Source organism: Equus przewalskii, chromosome 22, assembly GCF_037783145.1.
Source record: "Equus przewalskii isolate Varuska chromosome 22, EquPr2, whole genome shotgun sequence".
NCBI lineage: Eukaryota > Metazoa > Chordata > Mammalia > Perissodactyla > Equidae > Equus > Equus przewalskii.
In genome coordinates this window covers 18,369,589-18,387,094 of record NC_091852.1, presented here as the reverse complement: position 1 = coordinate 18,387,094, position 17,506 = coordinate 18,369,589, and the positions used below count along the sequence as shown (strand labels likewise).

The 17,506-nt window shown below is 40.1% G+C and overlaps 1 protein-coding gene across 18 annotated transcripts in view; it reads right to left on the bottom strand.

Moving 5' to 3' along the window:
- The window catches only part of TRPM3 (transient receptor potential cation channel subfamily M member 3), a 502,828-nt gene that overhangs the window by 257,710 nt on the left and 227,612 nt on the right, over positions 1 to 17,506 (bottom strand). For 14 of the 18 annotated variants that reach the window (XM_070590426.1, XM_070590437.1, XM_070590427.1 and 11 more), the window contains exons 2-3: positions 4,489 to 4,568; positions 3,007 to 3,211 (exon numbers count right to left, since the gene is read on the bottom strand). In XM_070590426.1, coding sequence (XP_070446527.1) covers positions 3,007 to 3,211; positions 4,489 to 4,568 — 285 coding nt within the window. Of the gene's footprint in view, positions 1 to 3,006; positions 3,212 to 4,488; positions 4,569 to 9,680; positions 10,076 to 17,506 lie in introns of those variants that run through there. The other 4 variants (XM_070590435.1, XM_070590436.1, XM_070590443.1 and 1 more) reach the window with 2 other exon arrangements.

Below are 17,506 nucleotides of genomic sequence, written 5' to 3'. Positions count from 1 at the left end.
GGAAGGTGCTTCCCTGCACCATCACTATGAGTTCCATAAATATATTGAGCACTAGCTGTATACCAGGTGATTTTTTATTTTCTCTAATCCTCATAAAGATCCCATAAGGCAATCATGCCTGCTTTACAGATAAGAAAGCTTGTGGCTCAGCTAACTGATTAAACCAAGACTTTCTAGCTAGTCAGTGAGAGAGTGAGGGTTTAGATACAGTTCTGACTTCAAGATAATGCATCCGGGGCCGGCCCCATGGCCAAGTGGTTAAGTTCGCGCGCTCTGCTAGGGAAACCTAGGGTTTCACTGGTTTGGATCCTGGGTGCGGACATGGCATCGCTCATCAAGCCATGCTGAGGTGGCGTCCCACATAGCACAACCAGAGGGACTCACAACTAGCATATACGACTATGTACTGGGGGGCTTTGGGGAGAAAAAGGAGAAAAAAAGAAGACTGGCAACAGATGTTAGCTCACGTGCCAATCTTTAAAAAAAAAAATACAATGCATCTAATTTAATTGATTGCAAAGCCTCTCTCGTAACTACAGTAAATGACATAGTAGAAGTAATAATGTAGCCAATACTTATTTTGCCTTAACGCCAGGCACTGTTCTAAGCATTTACTATATATTGACTCATAATGCTTGCTCCAGCCCTATAAAGTGGAATTACTATCCCCATTTGCAGATGAGAAAATTGAGGCGCTGGGAAGTTAAGTAAATTGGGTAAAGTCACACAGTCACTAAGTGCAGGCTAAGCTATAAACCCAGCAATGTGGCTTCAGATTCTGTGCTCAACCACCAGGCGAAGGAATCAGAACTTCTGGAATTATTTTAAAGGGTTAACTGAAAAAGAATAATTTGGCTTTCTAAAAGACTATACCAAGATGTGCATCCAAATATGTGTCCTTCAAATTATTAAAAAAAAAATTTTCAGAGCCTGACGCAAATAATAATGATGATAGTAGTAAAAACAGTAGTAAAATTAATTTTACATCTATTATGTTTCTGGCACTGTGCCAAATGATTTACTTATGTCATCTCATTTAATATTTATGATGGTAGTATTTATTATTCCTAGATAGAATAAATTACTGAGGCCCAGGGAATTTAATTAACTTTTCCCATGTTCACACAGCAAATATATGATGGTTCTGGGACAAACTTAGACCATCTGCATCCAGAATCCATTCTCTTCACTACCAAACTAGTACTCCATTCTTCTAGAAGTTTTAGTGGTGGAAAACTTATCTTCTGAGAATAGACCTGATTTTTAAAAATTAGGAGAAGTCGCCTGCGACTAAGCCCTAAGCTTTTTGAATTTCAGGTCCTTGAGATTAATGTTTGGTCAAAAACATCATTTGATGCAAACATAGATTGCTTTTCTCTTGTGATGTATAAATTATCTGAAATCAGTTCCCAAACACGTTCTGGGCACTGGCAGCATCATGGTAATTGGAATCTTCCAGGAGATGGCTTTGGAGGGATGCTCACTCATGAGCAAATTGATGCTCCATATTTGACAGATGCTGCATGTTAACAATGGAAATGATGACCGGAAGCTTACCATGTGCCTCTAGGCTTGTGGCACAATGTGTGTGGGTACCGTTCAAGCACCTACAGTGTCACCACATGAACTTGTGATGACTACTGCCCACCCTCCACTGCCTCATCTGCTGCACTTTTTTTATAGACAGAACTTGTGTGACTTTTCACGAACGCAGGGTCCCAGAGGATCCATACTGCGTATGGTCCAATCCTATTCTGTGAAGGGGCACTGTGCTGAGCTGGGGACCCTTCAAGATCTTGTGTGGGTGAATAGATCCCTTAAGGGTTGAGGACGTTGCCAAATCTCCATTTCCCTTGGTTCTGTCCAAGATAAGACTAACTAACCCTTTCTTTGTTTTCCCAGGCCTTGCTGGGGGTTACACAGAGCATTCTCTTCTTTCCAATATATTGCTCAAAATTGGTTTTAATTTAATGTATAGCTCAGAATTAATTGTCTTAGGGAAGGACTATGAGAATACCTCAGTCAGCCATTCTTGGTGAAGAAAATACTGCATTGGGGTGGGGGTGGAAGGATAGGAGGAAAGGAGAGGGGAGAGGAAGGAGACGAGAGAGGCGGCTTTATTGCCCGTTTTTAGACTGTAACTGGAGTGAAGTGACTTCCCGTGCATTTTGCAGTATGCTTCTCTAAGCAAAATTCCCCCTCTACACTCAGAAAACTCCGTGGCATGCCTGGGACAACCACCTCCAACTGCTCCACCCTCAACTCACTCTCTCTCTGTCTAACAGTTAGAAGCGAGCTTGCTGGAATATAGCATTTCTAGAATTTCCAAAAACACATGGTATACTTTTCTCCTGGCAAAAATCTGTCAGCCGAGAAGGGAGAGGTCCGTGATGAAAAGTGAAATTGAGAAGCAACAACTCTTAGAAGTAAAATTTGTGTATTTCCTAAAGCCTCCTTGCCAAAAAAAGGAAAATGCTTTTCACACGGAGCTCTTCTGTTGAGAGCATTATTGAACACAGCTGCTTAGAGAAGGAGCACACAATTTGCATGCAGGATCTCTGTTAGAACAGGGAAGAACATAGTCTGAGATGATCACTTCTACCTTGAATTGAGAGAAACGCTACTTACCAAAAGAACACAAGAGAGACCTAAAGGTAAGATATTTTTTTACCAAAGGAGTTAAAAACGTGTTAATAAATAAGACCCAGAAAGTAACATAATAAACAGTGGATAACTATAGAAATCTACTTGCTATTATTAACAATAATAGTTACTATGTCTGATCTCAGACTAATTATGCAAAAACTCCTGGAAGGAAGGTTTTCTTCGCCCCGTTCTACAGAGGAAGAGTACAGACGCACAGAGGTAAGGTAATTAGGGCAGGTCACCCAGCCAGGAACTGGCAGAGTTGGGATCTGGCCAAAAGATCAAATCTCCAACTCTTCGCCACTCCCTTGCAGGACTCGAGACAGACTTCGGGAAGTGACTGAACAGTTTTCTGATTACCATGGCTTTATTGGAATGGCCGCCTCCTTGGAACTCAATGGTCCCAAAAGCATCTGTCGGGCTGAGTTGAGTGTGCTTGCTGATGGACCACTTCTCAGACTGGATGTCATTTCGGGAGATGCGACTTTCATTTTTCTCATTCTGAAGAACTGAGATGCTGGGAGTAAGGCCGACATGCTGACCTATTAGACGCCCGCAGCAACACCTATAACATAAGAGGTCAAAGTGAACTCCTTGTGTTAACTGCTGTTGGAATACACGCTTGAAGTAAACTGCTGGAGAAATCTACAAAGTGTAGCAAGCCAGTCAGTCAATTTTCAGGTGGAATCCCATAATGTGGCTGTGTGTCCACGCATATGTGGACATACATATGTTTTCTTTTCTGCCCCCTCCTCATTTTCCTCTAGCTGTATAAGCTGTCACATGCCTCCTGTCCTTCTCCACCCACCCCTTTCACACCTGCCATTATTGCTCGGGACTGGAACCTGCAAACAAAAGCCTTGTAGGTTTTCCTACTTGTCATCCTCCCATCTATCAAATATTGCATGAAGGACACTGAACAGCTTTGAGGGAAGAACTTTACCATGCACATTTCAATAAAGAATCTCCCTCATATGCGAGTCACAACCTAACTTGTCTTTTGCCAATTGACATTCACTGTCAAATATCCAATTCCAAGAATAAAAATCTGCTGCTTAAGTGTTCTTGAAGAAACAATGAAAAAGTTATTTACAGGATATTTGAAAACAAAATTCACTCCTTACATCATGAAAATGTCCTTCATACTTTACCACTATTATGACTATTAGTAATAATATCGACACACAGTTATCATTTGCTAAATACTAACAAGTGACATTCGTTCTACGGATAAAATATTGTAGTTTTGAAGGTTAGGTAACTTGCTCAAGGTTACACAGCTAGCCTACATGGCTCTACAGTCTATATTTTAAACTGCTTTATTACATTGCCTTTTCATAAAGACATTTCCAGATATATATATATGTTACTTTATCCCAAATGCTTCCCACCTTATATACTATTTATGGTCAGGAAGGTAAAGAAGATTCTAAACATGTGCTTGGATAGGAATCTGAAGGTTTGCAGTCCAATTAGTAATCTGCCAGAGTCTTTTATTTAAAAATCTTTTTTCACGATAGCAGAGCATGTTGGTACAAACTAAGCATTTTGATGAAATGCTTAAAAGGGAAAACCAGTACCCATACTAAAAATATGTGAAACCCATTCCTTCCCTGATGGTGTATCTGTTATTCTGCACAGGCTGGTAGAGAATTAACTGCAGGGAAGACATATTATGTGGTGTGTTTATATAAGATTGCTTCAGAGATGTCCAGCAACAATAAAAAAATGATCTTTAATTTGACATTGGTTCCCTTGCAATGGCTGGTGATTACTACTGTGGGTTTGTTCCCATAATTGCTACTTCATGTTCTTGCTGCATTATAAAGAAGGCAAGATTACCTATGGGGGTCTTTGGTGCTGGGTATGATGTGAACACATTCTCTTTTATAAAATGCTCTTTCTATCCAGGATTTCTGAGCCTGAAAAAAAAGAAAGAAGAGGAAATGTGAATATAACCTTTAAGTATTTTTTGACTAGGAAGCAAAACTTCATAATCACATAATAGACTATTGTCTCATAAACTGAACTGAAATTGTGGTTACTTCATACATAAATGCTGCATATAATAAAATCAATTACTCCCAGAATCTGCTGATTAGGTTATTTAACATTGTAATATTGAGAATTAAAGGAAATGACCATCATAAAAAAAGTTAGTGATGGAAGAATATAAAAATTCATAATAATTTTTGAAGGAAATGCTATTTACAGAGAAAATGAAAAATACAAAGTAGTATGTTTGTAATCCTATAGATAACAAGGATTCAGTGGTGGGAAGAAATCTGTCTAAATAAGTATAAAGTTTTCATGGCTGACACTTCCATTAGAGTTTCCTCATAGAAGGAAAGAAAAATGGTGAGGGAATTCCGTAACTCAAGAGCCCTAATCCATCACCATGCTTTTTCTAAAATCTCAATTAGCAGTGCTTAAATACAGAGGAAGAAAAGGAAATGGAAACGTAAGGAAGATAAATGTCTTCATCGAAGTCCAAAATTTCACAGGTAATGCCATTGGAAGGAAGTAGGAGAGCACATTATTTTGCATCCCACATGCTTTAAACACAGCAAATACAGCTTCCTAGAATGGACATTGTTGGGACCGTCCACCCAGAAGTCTGGCCTCTGCAACTGGGTTCCCAGAAGGATAAAGGAAGTTCCGGAAAACTGTACCATCTTTGTTCCGAAACAGCGTGTCCATCCTGCATCCCTTTATCTCCTTTTTCCTTTGCTGGGAAAGATTCGCCCTGAGCTAACATCTGTTGCCAATCTTCCTCATTTTTTTTCCTCCCCAAAGCCCCAGTACATAGTTGTATATTCCAGTGGTAAATCCTTCTAGTTCTTCTGTGTGAGCTGCCACCATAACATGGCTATTGATAGACAAGTGGTGTGGTTCTGTGCCCAGGAACCAAACCTGGGCCACTCAGAGCGCACGGAAATTTAACCACTAGGCCATCAGGCTCCCTTTACCCCATTCTTGACCAGCATTTGAAATAGTAGAGGAGTTTCCCATAAAATCTGGTTGGCTACTCAGAAGAGTCCTTCTGTAAGCATTTAAGATGGAAGTTGCCAGAGCAACCTGTCATGTTATTTCTATATGGTATCATCTTCTCTCTAACCCAGCATCAGGGCTAAATTCATACTCTTAAAATATACAGGGCCAAAGCACAACCGAGCTGTTTACTTGGCCTGTCTCAATGACTGGTGTCAACTGTGACAAGCCCCCATTTGTTGGCCGTAATTGCTATTGACTCTGCCAAGGACCCAAAGGTCTGTATAAACTGTGTGAAAGTCTGGTTACCCTCAACCCCTTCATCTCGCCTCTTCCTCTTCTCTCACAACGGAGTCTACGCAAGGATGTGGCACTGAAGGCAGTAGTTGTCTCAGACTCATGACAAAGCACATTTTAAAAGTAGCAACATGGGGATGCTTGAGGGGCACGAGGGAACTGCATCCTGTTTCAGTCATGGTCACAATCGGGTCGCGTAATTTCTGAGTGTTTATGCGTTGTCCACTTGAGAAGGAGTACCCACCCTTCCTCAGAGACCCTCGGGTCCAGGTGGCCCCCTGCACCCTGCACAAAAGTAACATTTGCAGTTGGTTCGTCAGCTGGGCATGAAAAAAGCCTCAGTGTCTATTCTCAAAGAATTTTTTCTCAAATATGTAGGAAAAGTTAGTGGCTCCATCTTTGTAACAGAAATGAGCTTAGCAGTGTAGATAACCAGTCTTTATCTTTGTAAAAAGCCTGTAAATTAAACTATTCAGAGGCAGTGATTTTTCCTAGACACTGAATACTTTCATTGATAACATCTCTTGGCAGAAAGACGGTAAAAATATTCCTCACTGGACATTTGAAACCAACTTTCCCTACACCTCAGGGGGCAGAAAAGGGAGCGTGCACTTTCCTTTCTTCCTTGGGGCCTACTTTGGCTAGTCTTCAGGAGGCTCTTTTGGGGGAGCATCTGGGAATTGCAAGGAGTACTGATCAATAGTCCCTGAGAGAAAGCAGGAATGGCAGTATCACGGGTACAGCATGAGGTCTGCAGTTAGAAAAAGCGGTGTGAGTGGGCCTCTGTGGCGTGGACAGTGTCATACAATTTCTTTGATCTTCAGTTTTCTTCTCCTATGAAATGGGCATAACAATAATGCCCGAACCACAGAGTTATCATCTGTGTTCCGTGTTTCCACTTCAAGAAGACGGACCAGTCCTGGGTTGGCTCTGGCACTAAAAGTTCACATGAAGATTCAGACAAGCGTACCATGGAACTGCTGTAGCAGATCTGACCCAGATGGATCTCACTTTGCATGGGGGATGATCCAGTCTCACAAGGCCTGGCTGGCTACTAACAAGGTATATGGAAATGTTCTTTAACTTCCCTGAGTCTTTTCTATAACAGGAGGATAATCATAGCCACTTCAGAGAGTTGTATTAATCAAAGCAGATGATTCATGGGAAGCACCTGGCACTTAGTAGGAGCTCGATAGGCAATAACAATGCCCAGCTTTCATTAAGGGCTCACCACATGCCTGGGGTGGTGCCATATGTGTTGTCTCCACTGAGCCTCATAAGTGCTTCCCGTGCAGAAAGCACTGCTGTTACATCCATTTTACCAATGAAGAAACTGAGTTGGAGAGATGCAGCAAATAAGTTTTATGGACAGAGTTTGAACTTGAGTAGTCTGACTCCAGAGTTCGCACTCTTACCCATTCTGCTAAACTGCCTCTCCAAATTGGATATTATTGATATTAAACACCCTTGCTCTGAGTAGTGCCATGTGCGCATGCCTGGCTATGCTGTGGTGGTCGGACAGAGCTGGACTTCTAGAGGCATGTCTTAGAACCAGTTCCTTCTTGCCTCTTTCCCCTTCTCATTTCCCTCTTCCAGTTCCCACAAGGGAAGGAAAGAATGCTCTGCTGTCTGTTCTTCCTCTCTCCCTGGGGTAAAGGACTGGGGACATCAGGAAGACATCAAAATATGAGAATGAAGTAAAAGAAGGGGGGGTCATTGCAGTGGCTACAACAAAGAAATCTAATCACAGCAGGACTCCCAATTTGAGAATCTGGGGACCATGACAAATAGATTCGACTTTTCAAGCGCACTTTCATGATTTCTCTCACTCATGGATCCCAGTGTCAACTTGGAAGGCCCTGGAAGTTTTACTCAGATGGTATGTAGTAAGAATGACTACATATGGATTGCCAACTTGTTTGTTAGTCTTTAAGTATGAAGTAATACGACTTGTGTGCAGTTTAGCAACTTCATTACCTCCTCAAAGGTGAAAAGCTACCTCAATGTAAGCAAAGGGATTGAGGATCAGTTTCTACTTCTCACTATTAGCAGATTAACCATTTCCCTTGCAAAGTCATAGAAAACTAAAAGGGGAGAAAAAAAGAATTGTAATGTAAAAGAAAATCTTTGCAGAACTGGCCTGGTGGTGTGGTGGTGAAGCTCGAGAGCTCCACTTTGGGGGCCTGGGATTTGCAGGTTCAGATCCCCGGCATAGATCTAGCACTGCTTGTCAAGCCATGCTGTGGTGGTATCCTACATAAAATAGAGGACGATTGGCACAGACATTAGCTCAGTGACAATCTTCCTTAAGCCAAAAGAGCAAGACTGGCAACAGATGTTAGCTCAGGGCCAATCATCCTTACCAAAAGAAAAAACCCTTTCCATCCTCCATAATTGAACTGGATTCTCTTTTTTGAGAAGAAAAGTATAATACAAAAGAATGTATGTATAACACATGAATTAGGAACTCTACAAAATGTCATGCATAAATACTGTTTTCTGTATTATTGTGCTTTTATTCAGGTCTTCAGTGTGGACAGATAATAGACTTTTAAAACTATTTTCTTGGAGAGGGCGTATTCAATGTATAACCATGGTTTAACTTGTTCCCTGAACTAATTCCCTGTTCTTTTGTTCAAAGGCTCTAAACTACTCTCTGTGAAGTTTTATACTTGGCTTCAACATGAACTAAGTCAGCCCAGAGTGGCTACCCTTGTTGTTAGAAAGCATGAAATAGTTTTGGCATGCCATGCCTCTAGCTGACCCTTTCATTCTCTTCTAATGCAAAACTTCAACAGATAGCGTGTCTTAAAATCTCTCCTTTTTAAATATGCTTCGGAAGTCTCATGTCCTCTTAGAAAAGATGGCTTCTATCGGCTTAGAAAATCACGTTTGTACATTCTTTGCTAAAGGTAGAGCAGGCTCACCACCGTGACTGAGTGTGTGAAGGGCTCTTTCCTTCCCTGTCTTTCTGCATTATCAGTCATGTGTGATGTGTAAGAGGGAAGTGGTTTTCAAAGGCTAATAATTAAAGGACATCTTATTCAAAACAAAAATGAGGACATTCACGATTTGAACAAAGTATAATGATTACCCTCAGAGAATAAAGTGCTAATTGTGAAAGTCAAATGCACAGTCAATAAAGCATCAAAATGAAAGAAACAAATTTTAAAAAGAGCTGTAAAGATTTCCTTCATAAGAAAAGAAATTAAATCGCTTCATTTAAGCAGGTTTCAACGCTTCTTCACAAAGGCTCTGCTACAAACATTAGACTCCCAACTACTTTGACTTTCTTACCACCCCCTCCCCACTAGCTAGAGAATCAAGAACTTCTCCCAGCAGGAATGGTTTACAAGCACATATATAGAGAGTATACATTAAATCTCTCTCCAGAAAGTCTTGGAAAGTGCCGTTGCTATCCGCCCTTCAGCAGGGCAACTTAACAGAAGGACAACAACCCAGCCCAGCAATCGCAAGATTAGAAAAAAAGAATCGACTAACTATAGGAACAAATTACGAGCAAAATTTCACAGCGTTCCTCATTTTGAGACACTCGTGTTTCAAATGTATATTCTGTCCTGATCAGAACAGAACACCAAAGACCCAAAGGTACCGAATGCCTATGTTCATTTTTGCCTTTCGCTTTCGCTCAACCTCTCCCTGGGCATTCCTTTGGTCTTTCTCGAGGTCCCCAGCTCCAATATTGGGAAGTTGAACAAGAGGAAAGAGAGCTGAAATCATTTTACCTGAGCACTGACTGGGTGGTGGCAACGGCAGTCCCACAAGCAGCTCGTGTTGCTTTCATTTTGCTGCGGCTGGGCTGGTCATCCCGTTAATAATGCTCTTATGACCGCCCACTGGAAAAAAAGTCACTTGCCCGGCTCTTCCCCCAAGAGACGTTTCAAGCAAGCAATGAACTTGGGCAGATTAGCCCCTTGGAATGTGCTGCTTCGGGATTAGCCTCGCTCAGAATCCCATGGACATTCCCTCGCAGCCCTCAAACACGGCTTGATTTGAACATCTAATCTGACGCCAGAAGAAAAACAAGTCCCCGGAGAGATCGGATTTAACTGGCACAAGTCCTGACAGGCTCTCCCCCCTTTGCTTTTTCCATTTTCAGAGAGAAGGCTTGTGAAAGTGTGATAAGGTGCTCTGAGTTCTGAAAAGTTCCACTTTGGAAAGCAAATCCTTCTAAAGGAACAGTGTATTAATGCTCTGAATGGCTGGCACACACAAGCCGCATTGTTCATTCCTCCCCCAAGAAGGGAATGATAGCAGCTCTTTAAAAAGGAACTGCTAAAAACTCTGAATGTTTCAAAAGAATAGTTTGGTCCCTGAATATGAGCCCAAGTAGAATAAAGTTGGAGTTTGCTGGTGACCTTCCATAATTTCTCAAATGTCAATAAATAATAAAATTTGTCTGATCACACTTCTCATCCTGCAGCCCCTCCCTGACACACAATTATACGTGTCACACACTTCTGGGTGATTAGAAACCTACGCTCCGCTGCTCCTTGTTGAAAAGAGATGACCTGTGACCATTACAGCATATGGATGCAGACTAAAAGCAGTGACATTCCGATGCGTTTATCTGGGGTGGCCCAAGTGAGAGGTTCTGGCTCACACCAAAAGGGCTTTTTCAAATATCATCCAAGAAGGAGTTTTCCAGATAGTGGTAGTTCTTAACCAGATAAGTGAACACATTGTGGGAGAAAAGAGCTCAAATTTCAACAAGGTAAAAATACTTTTTAAAACTCGAATATATGAGCACTTCATCTCCGAAGGACTTCTCTCTTCCCGCAGACAGAAGTCAGAGCTGAAAGGAGATGGTCACCGCCAACTCTGTGGGCTGTAAATCTGGGAGCCATTTTGATCTTCATTTTTCCATCAGCTTCTCTCAAAGTGCCTAGTGTGTGTTATGTGGACACTCCCTGAGAGTCAGAGTGTGAGCTGAATGACTTATTTCAAACTTGGATCGGATCCTTAGCCTTCTCCTTGCCTCTCTGCTGTTCACAGGATTAATGTCCTGCAAACTCCTACATCCTCTGGTTTCTCACTCACCAAGGTTTCCCCGAAGACAAGGGACTATAAACTATTTAGTGCCTTTCAGCTGAGGAAACGTTACAAAAAGCAAGATGCAAATGGGACATCAGACTGAGTTTTAGGATAAACACAGGATGGAGAAGTCCCTTTGCCTGTCTTCAGTAGTTAGCTGCAGAATAATATGTATTGATGGCATTAATAATGTGCATACACCTCCTTCTGTGCAGCTGTAACACTCCAGTGCATTTCTTCTCAAGGAATCATCAGAGATGGGAGCACACAAAGATGTCCACTGCAGCATTATTTATAACACAGAAAAATTGGAAACAAATTAAGAGTCTATCAAGGGGAGGTTTATTAAACTATGGTTCATGCCATTTGATGGTTGCAATCAGGTTTCAGAAGACTATTTAGTTACGTAGAGAAATACGTATTTTCACACTGTTATGTGAAAAAAGCAGGGCATAAAATAGTACGTGAAGAATAAATACAAATTTTAAATAGATACAGAGATGATAGAGGATATACTAAAGTGGAAAGCATGGCCAACTTCGATTTCCTTCCTTTTGCTTTTCCATATTTTCCAAAGATTTCCCCTGGAATCATATATTTGTAGACATAAAACTATTCTATGTGGTCAGAAGATTCCAGGTACTCTTTCTTTCCAAGTGTTAAGCTCTACCTTATGATAATAGGAAATCATTGGCAAAGAGTAGTTCAGGAAGTGGCTTAGGAAGTATTCAGTCAGGAGAGGTCACAGTGGGGAATATTTGGAAAGAAAAGTTCTATAATGTACAGGGTAAGTTTTCTGAAGTTTCGAGGTGAGGGGGAGGGAAGGGAACAGAGACGGGGAGGAGGAGGAGGAGGAGGTTGGTAGACAGGCAAGCATCTGAGAGACGCTGAGCTAGTAGGCTATAAGCAGACTGTGAGACTAAATGAATTAGTGCCACATAATCCTTCCAATGTAAGAAATATTTTAAAAATTCAGCTTTCTCGACTTCCTTCTTCACTAGATACTACTTCAACTCTTCGTCTGACTTACTTTAAATCTTGAATTCAATCACAGCCACACTGAGTCTTTTAAATATGGCCCACATGTTCTTTTTTACCCTGTTCTCTCTAGTCTTACTTATTATTTTCATCTTTCATTTTGCTTATTTTTCCTTTCTGGAGAAAAGTATTTGATAGAAATGAGAATATGAGGCACCTTCCATGAACTTTACACCAAAGACAAAAATATTGTCACCAGGACCATGAGCATTTTGTTTAAATGAAAAGGAAGCCCCAGCGAAAGTCGGCACAGCAGTTCTTTCATATGAGGTCAAGATGACCTCCAGGACCCTTTGATTTAAGAAGGTAATTAGTTCCAAAGAGACATGTAGCTCTGGGCCACACTGTCCATATGGATCTTTTTAAAATCTTGTGTTATCGCCCAACAATGCAACTCCTGACAGCATATATTATCAGTCTGTTTCAGATGTAATTTAGAGGGAATATAATTTGAATACTAACAAGAGGAAAGCACAAGTGTAATGTGAACCGTGGTTATTCTTCACCTCCTATCTTCGTGTAATGGCAGATTACCTTATTTTTCCAATTCATCTATAAAGAAAAACAATCACACTCGAATAGAATATACCAAAAAGTTTCTCCACTCCTATCTTCATGTAATGGCAGATTACCTTATTTTCCCAATTCATCTATACAGAAAAACAATCACACTTGAATAGAATATACCAAAAAGTTTCCACTGGTACATAACATTTTAAAAAGTGAAATCACATTTTCTATAAGTAGAAACTAGCTTCTGAAGTGGAAAATTCATATTTCTTTGTTAGGAAGATGTCCAAAGCATTGTTTTTCTGTGATGTCCACATCTGACAAAAACAACAACAAAAAGAGCATGATATAGAATAGGAGTCAGCAAGCATCTTCTGTAAAGGGTCAGATTTTAGTAAATTGGTAAAGCATTTAGGCTCGTTGTGGGGCATATGGTCTCTGTCACGACATTCAACTCTGCTATTGTAGTGCAAAAGCAGCCATAGGCGAGACGTAAACAAATGAGCATTCCAACAAAACACGTGGTGGGCTGGAATTGTGTGCACTGGTCAACCTTGGTAAAGAAGAAGGGGGTCTGTCTGATGGGGCAGCGGGGGAAGGAGTGGTGGTCCTAAGATCCAGGCTTTCATGGCACCATCACTAGCTTGTCTAGGCTCTTCCTCAAGCACGTCAGGCAGGGCCTTACACAAATGCCTTTGCTGTTGTTTCTTCTACCTGGACAGCTCCATCCTCAGATATCCCACAACTTGTTCCCTCAATACCCCAGGACCGCTGAGAGGCCTTCCTTCACTACCCCATCTAAAGGCACACCCTGTCATTCTCTCTCCCCTTACTTCCCTCTATCGCCTCACAGCCCTTCACAATAACTGGCTTTATGCCATGTCTTTATGTATTTGTTTGTTCTTTGTCTGTATCCCCCACTAGAAAGTCAGTTCTTGAGGGCGAAGATTTTGTTTTGTTACTGCCGTCACCCCAGCACCTAGACCTGTGTTTGGGACGTGGTAGGCATACATAGGGGACCCAGGCACACATCTGGTTTACTTGCTCATCAATTCCTCACCTGTAAAATGACGGCATCAGATACACCCATGTTCCCTAAAGGGGAATTTGAGGGTGGCACCAGACGGGCATTTGCCTTTTAATGGTAGGGTTTACGTTAATATATAAAATGTAAGCAAGGGCTAAACCCGCAATTTAACAAATTCTGCTGCTTGGGGAAATACATTTTCCTTTTTGGAGTTGTGAAAAAATGAATCCACCAAAAATATTTAATAAATTAGGATAAAAATGACTTGTAGATAAAAGAAAAGTCATGACGGCATCACAAAAGTGGCCGAAGTTTGAGAAATACAGGACCAATCCCTCTTAAGTGCCCCTTAGGCTCCTTGTTTTTATTCTAATGCATGAATATAAATGTATTGTGTTCTCTGTCATTCAGAGTTGCTGTTGACCTATAAAGTAAAACAATGCCAGAGCACACTGCCACCAACATGTTCTTTCTGAAATAATCCATCAGGCCATCCCCCGGTCAATACCCTTCTGTGGCTCCCCACCCCCCGCACCATAGGATCAGTTCAGTATTTAAAGCCTTCAAGATCTGGAAGTATCTGTTGAAATCTCTCAATTCTCACCAAACCTTCAAATATTATGCTCCAGTGAACTAAATTATTGATTGTTCCCCTAATGCACCACGCGGTTCCACACTTCTCAACCATTTGAATACGCTGTCCCTTTCGCCTGGAATGTTAGGTTCCTCCTTCTGTACTTAGTAAATGCCTCTCCATTCTTTCAAACTGCACAAAACATTGTGTTCTTTGAGAGGCGTGGCTGGCCACTGCCAGACAGAGTGAATCACCACAACTATTGTTCCACGTCCATGCTGTGCTTACGCTTCCATTGCGGAGACGTCATCCAATATTACGATTAGTCATTTTCATTTCAAGATTTATCATGATCCACTGTTAGTTTCCACCACAAATATACAGTACTCTAGGTCTATTTTGGCATAACTAGAGTTTCGTAGCCTCCCCCAGGACACTTCCCTTCTTCTTTCTTCTGTTTTTAACTTGGTTTCTATAGGAATATCAATTCCTCATTCCTAATAATTGTCTTTGGGGAATCATTCTTTGTAGATTGAAATTATTTACTTTATAGCCTTTAAACTTAAATTACATACACTTTAGCATCAAGTTAAATTGTATGTTTTTCACCAGATTTGGAAAAGATGCAATAAATTATGCTTTACAATTATAAATGAAACATCTATTATCAACAGGTCATGCTGTGTAAATTATACTAAAACCATACAGAATGTTTCTGTAGAAGTAATATGAATACATATGAATATTAATCTCATAGAGTTTTCATAAACAATTTAAAAATATATTTCCTTGTTTCTTCTGGAAATTGTTTCCTCATTATAAATCAGTTAATCACTGCTTGGCAATAATGCATTATATTTAGAAAGTGTTCTACAGTTTGCAGAATGCTTTGACATATAGTATTGTTCGCAACATTCACAATAAATCTGTAAGGTAGGTATTATAAAATTTCATTATACAAATAAAAAACTGGGGCTTACCAACGTTAAGCATCATGCCAGCATTATCCATCAGCCACTGGCGCAGCCAGACAGCCCCAAAGCACTTCCACCAGAGTACAGAGAACTCTGCATCCCTTTTACTCTGTGACTGATATTAGGGATGCTGAGTGACCTTTTTCTCCTTTGTGGTAGAATAATCATTCTGGTCTTAATAAAAGTATACACACTTCATCAAGCCTAAAAGACTGCTGAAAAATTGAAATGAGGATGTAGGCCTCTATTTGAAAAGCATCCTGTTTATGGTCAAGGATTAGCCATCTGTTTCAATATAATAGCTCTTTCCGTACATGGTGGCATAAAAACTTGAAATCTACACACATACTCTTAGGAACTTTACTGCCTTCATTGACCAAAAAACATACGTACAATAGTGCTGGCCCTGTAAAACTGGAATACATCTGAAAAGGATAGTAGTAGGATAAACTCCACCCAGAGAAGGAGGAAATGCAAGACAAAATTGTGACCAACAAAACTATGAGACTGAGGTTTGACATGCTCCTCAAGGGTCCAGAAGTTTAAAATGATGGATCGTTTGTTAGAAAGCGGTACCAGTGGGTTAGTGTCAGTGCCCAACTAGTGACTAGGAGGGTTTTCCATATCCTTGGAGGCTGCACTCATGGGAAATATAACTTTGTTTTCCATCAAGTAAATGCAGAGCTGGAGCAATGTAATGTCATCCGTTAAGTCCTTAATTCTGTTTAGCTTTCACAACTCATTCCTGCACCATTCTGATTTTGTCAGGAACCAAAGACGTGCTGAGTCATGAAATTGGAGCATTTTATGTTGTGTGGAAATGTGGGATTTATGTGACAGATAATATCACAGATTGAGAGGCTGATTTCTCATTTTGTTTAGCTCTTTTGCCTGGAAGGATGAAGATGCTGAGAAGAAGGTGAGGATGGATAAATAGCTGTACTTGTATTTGTAGCACTCCTCATATCAAGATTAAATACTAAAGAAATCAGTATCTCTCTCTATATCTATATATTTATTCAAATATTATTAAATATATATTATAAAAATTAAAATTATATATTTTTTAATTTTTATTTTTAATTTATATTAATTTTACTTTATCATCAGTCTTAACTGCCTTAAAGTATTCTGAGTAGAGAACTGATTTAGCTTCATCAAATGATTCCAATTCTCAGGTCAAACTCTTTATCCTCACAAAGTACAGACTTCAGTTTGGCTGTAGGATTTTCTTTCTGAAATCCTGATTTTCTTTATCCATTCAAAGCTGTAGTAAGGCAGAGCCTGGTGGAAGCATGACTGATTAGGAGTCCGGAGATAGGCATCCTGGTCATGCCTCGTTGACGACCAGGCGGTGACCTTGGGGGAATGATTTAATCTTGGTGATCTTCAAGGTCAACCCCAATTCTTAGAGTTGAGGATTCTGGGAATCAGAACATATCAGCTTTGTTTTTAGTCCCTCATTAACGTGTACATAACAGGTGTAGAAGCTTTTTTGAACATAAGAGGTTTTTTTAATTTTAATAAATTCATGGAACCATTATTCTTTTGATAACAAACAAAAATGCAGCCAAGCACAAAGTCTTGTGCCTACCGAGCACAAAGTACATAAGGAGATTTGAATTAACAAATAATCCCTAAAAGAATTCTCACTGGCCTCCAACCATTCTTAAGAATGCCTCTGGGTTAGTAATCTGGCACACATGTAAAGTCCTAATTCTGTTTCAATAAGACTTCAAGTATTAATAAGACCTTATTACGATTAATTAATAATTTGACATTTCTAGTTCTGCCACTGAGAGAGTTTTCATAGCCAGAACTTGGTGTTCTCTTGCCCTTATCCCCACCAAATGATAAATCAAATCTTGACCATTCAGGTCAGAGTATGCAGAGACTGCCCATGATTTGTAAATGTTTTTAAACCCAACCATCAAGAATTATTTAACTAGAGAGACTGAGACCAAATCAGTTGCATTTTTATCATCAGAAGCAAGTTATAAGCAGACAGGTCCAGCAATGTAAATGCAAAGCTATTCCCGTTATTGTCTAGAAATGAAAAATTATTAGATATTAAGTTAATGCAGCATAAATGTATTTCTGTCTGATAGTCATCTTTCTCTGTCAAATTACTAGATTGCTTGGTAGAAAATAAAGCCATCCACATAAATTCAGCCTCTGGTTATGTTGTAGTAATGTGACAGTTTTAAGGTGGTTCAAGGTTATTAGGCCTAGCTTCAAAATATTGTTAATGTCTTTTCTTACACCTTCACTACCAAAGTCTGTATCTTTTTTATTTATTCTTACCTTAGTCTGTTAAGATAAAATCTCTCTGGAAGATTTTAGGTCCTGTATAGGTCCTGATATATATATTTGCTTTCTCTAAAGATACTAACT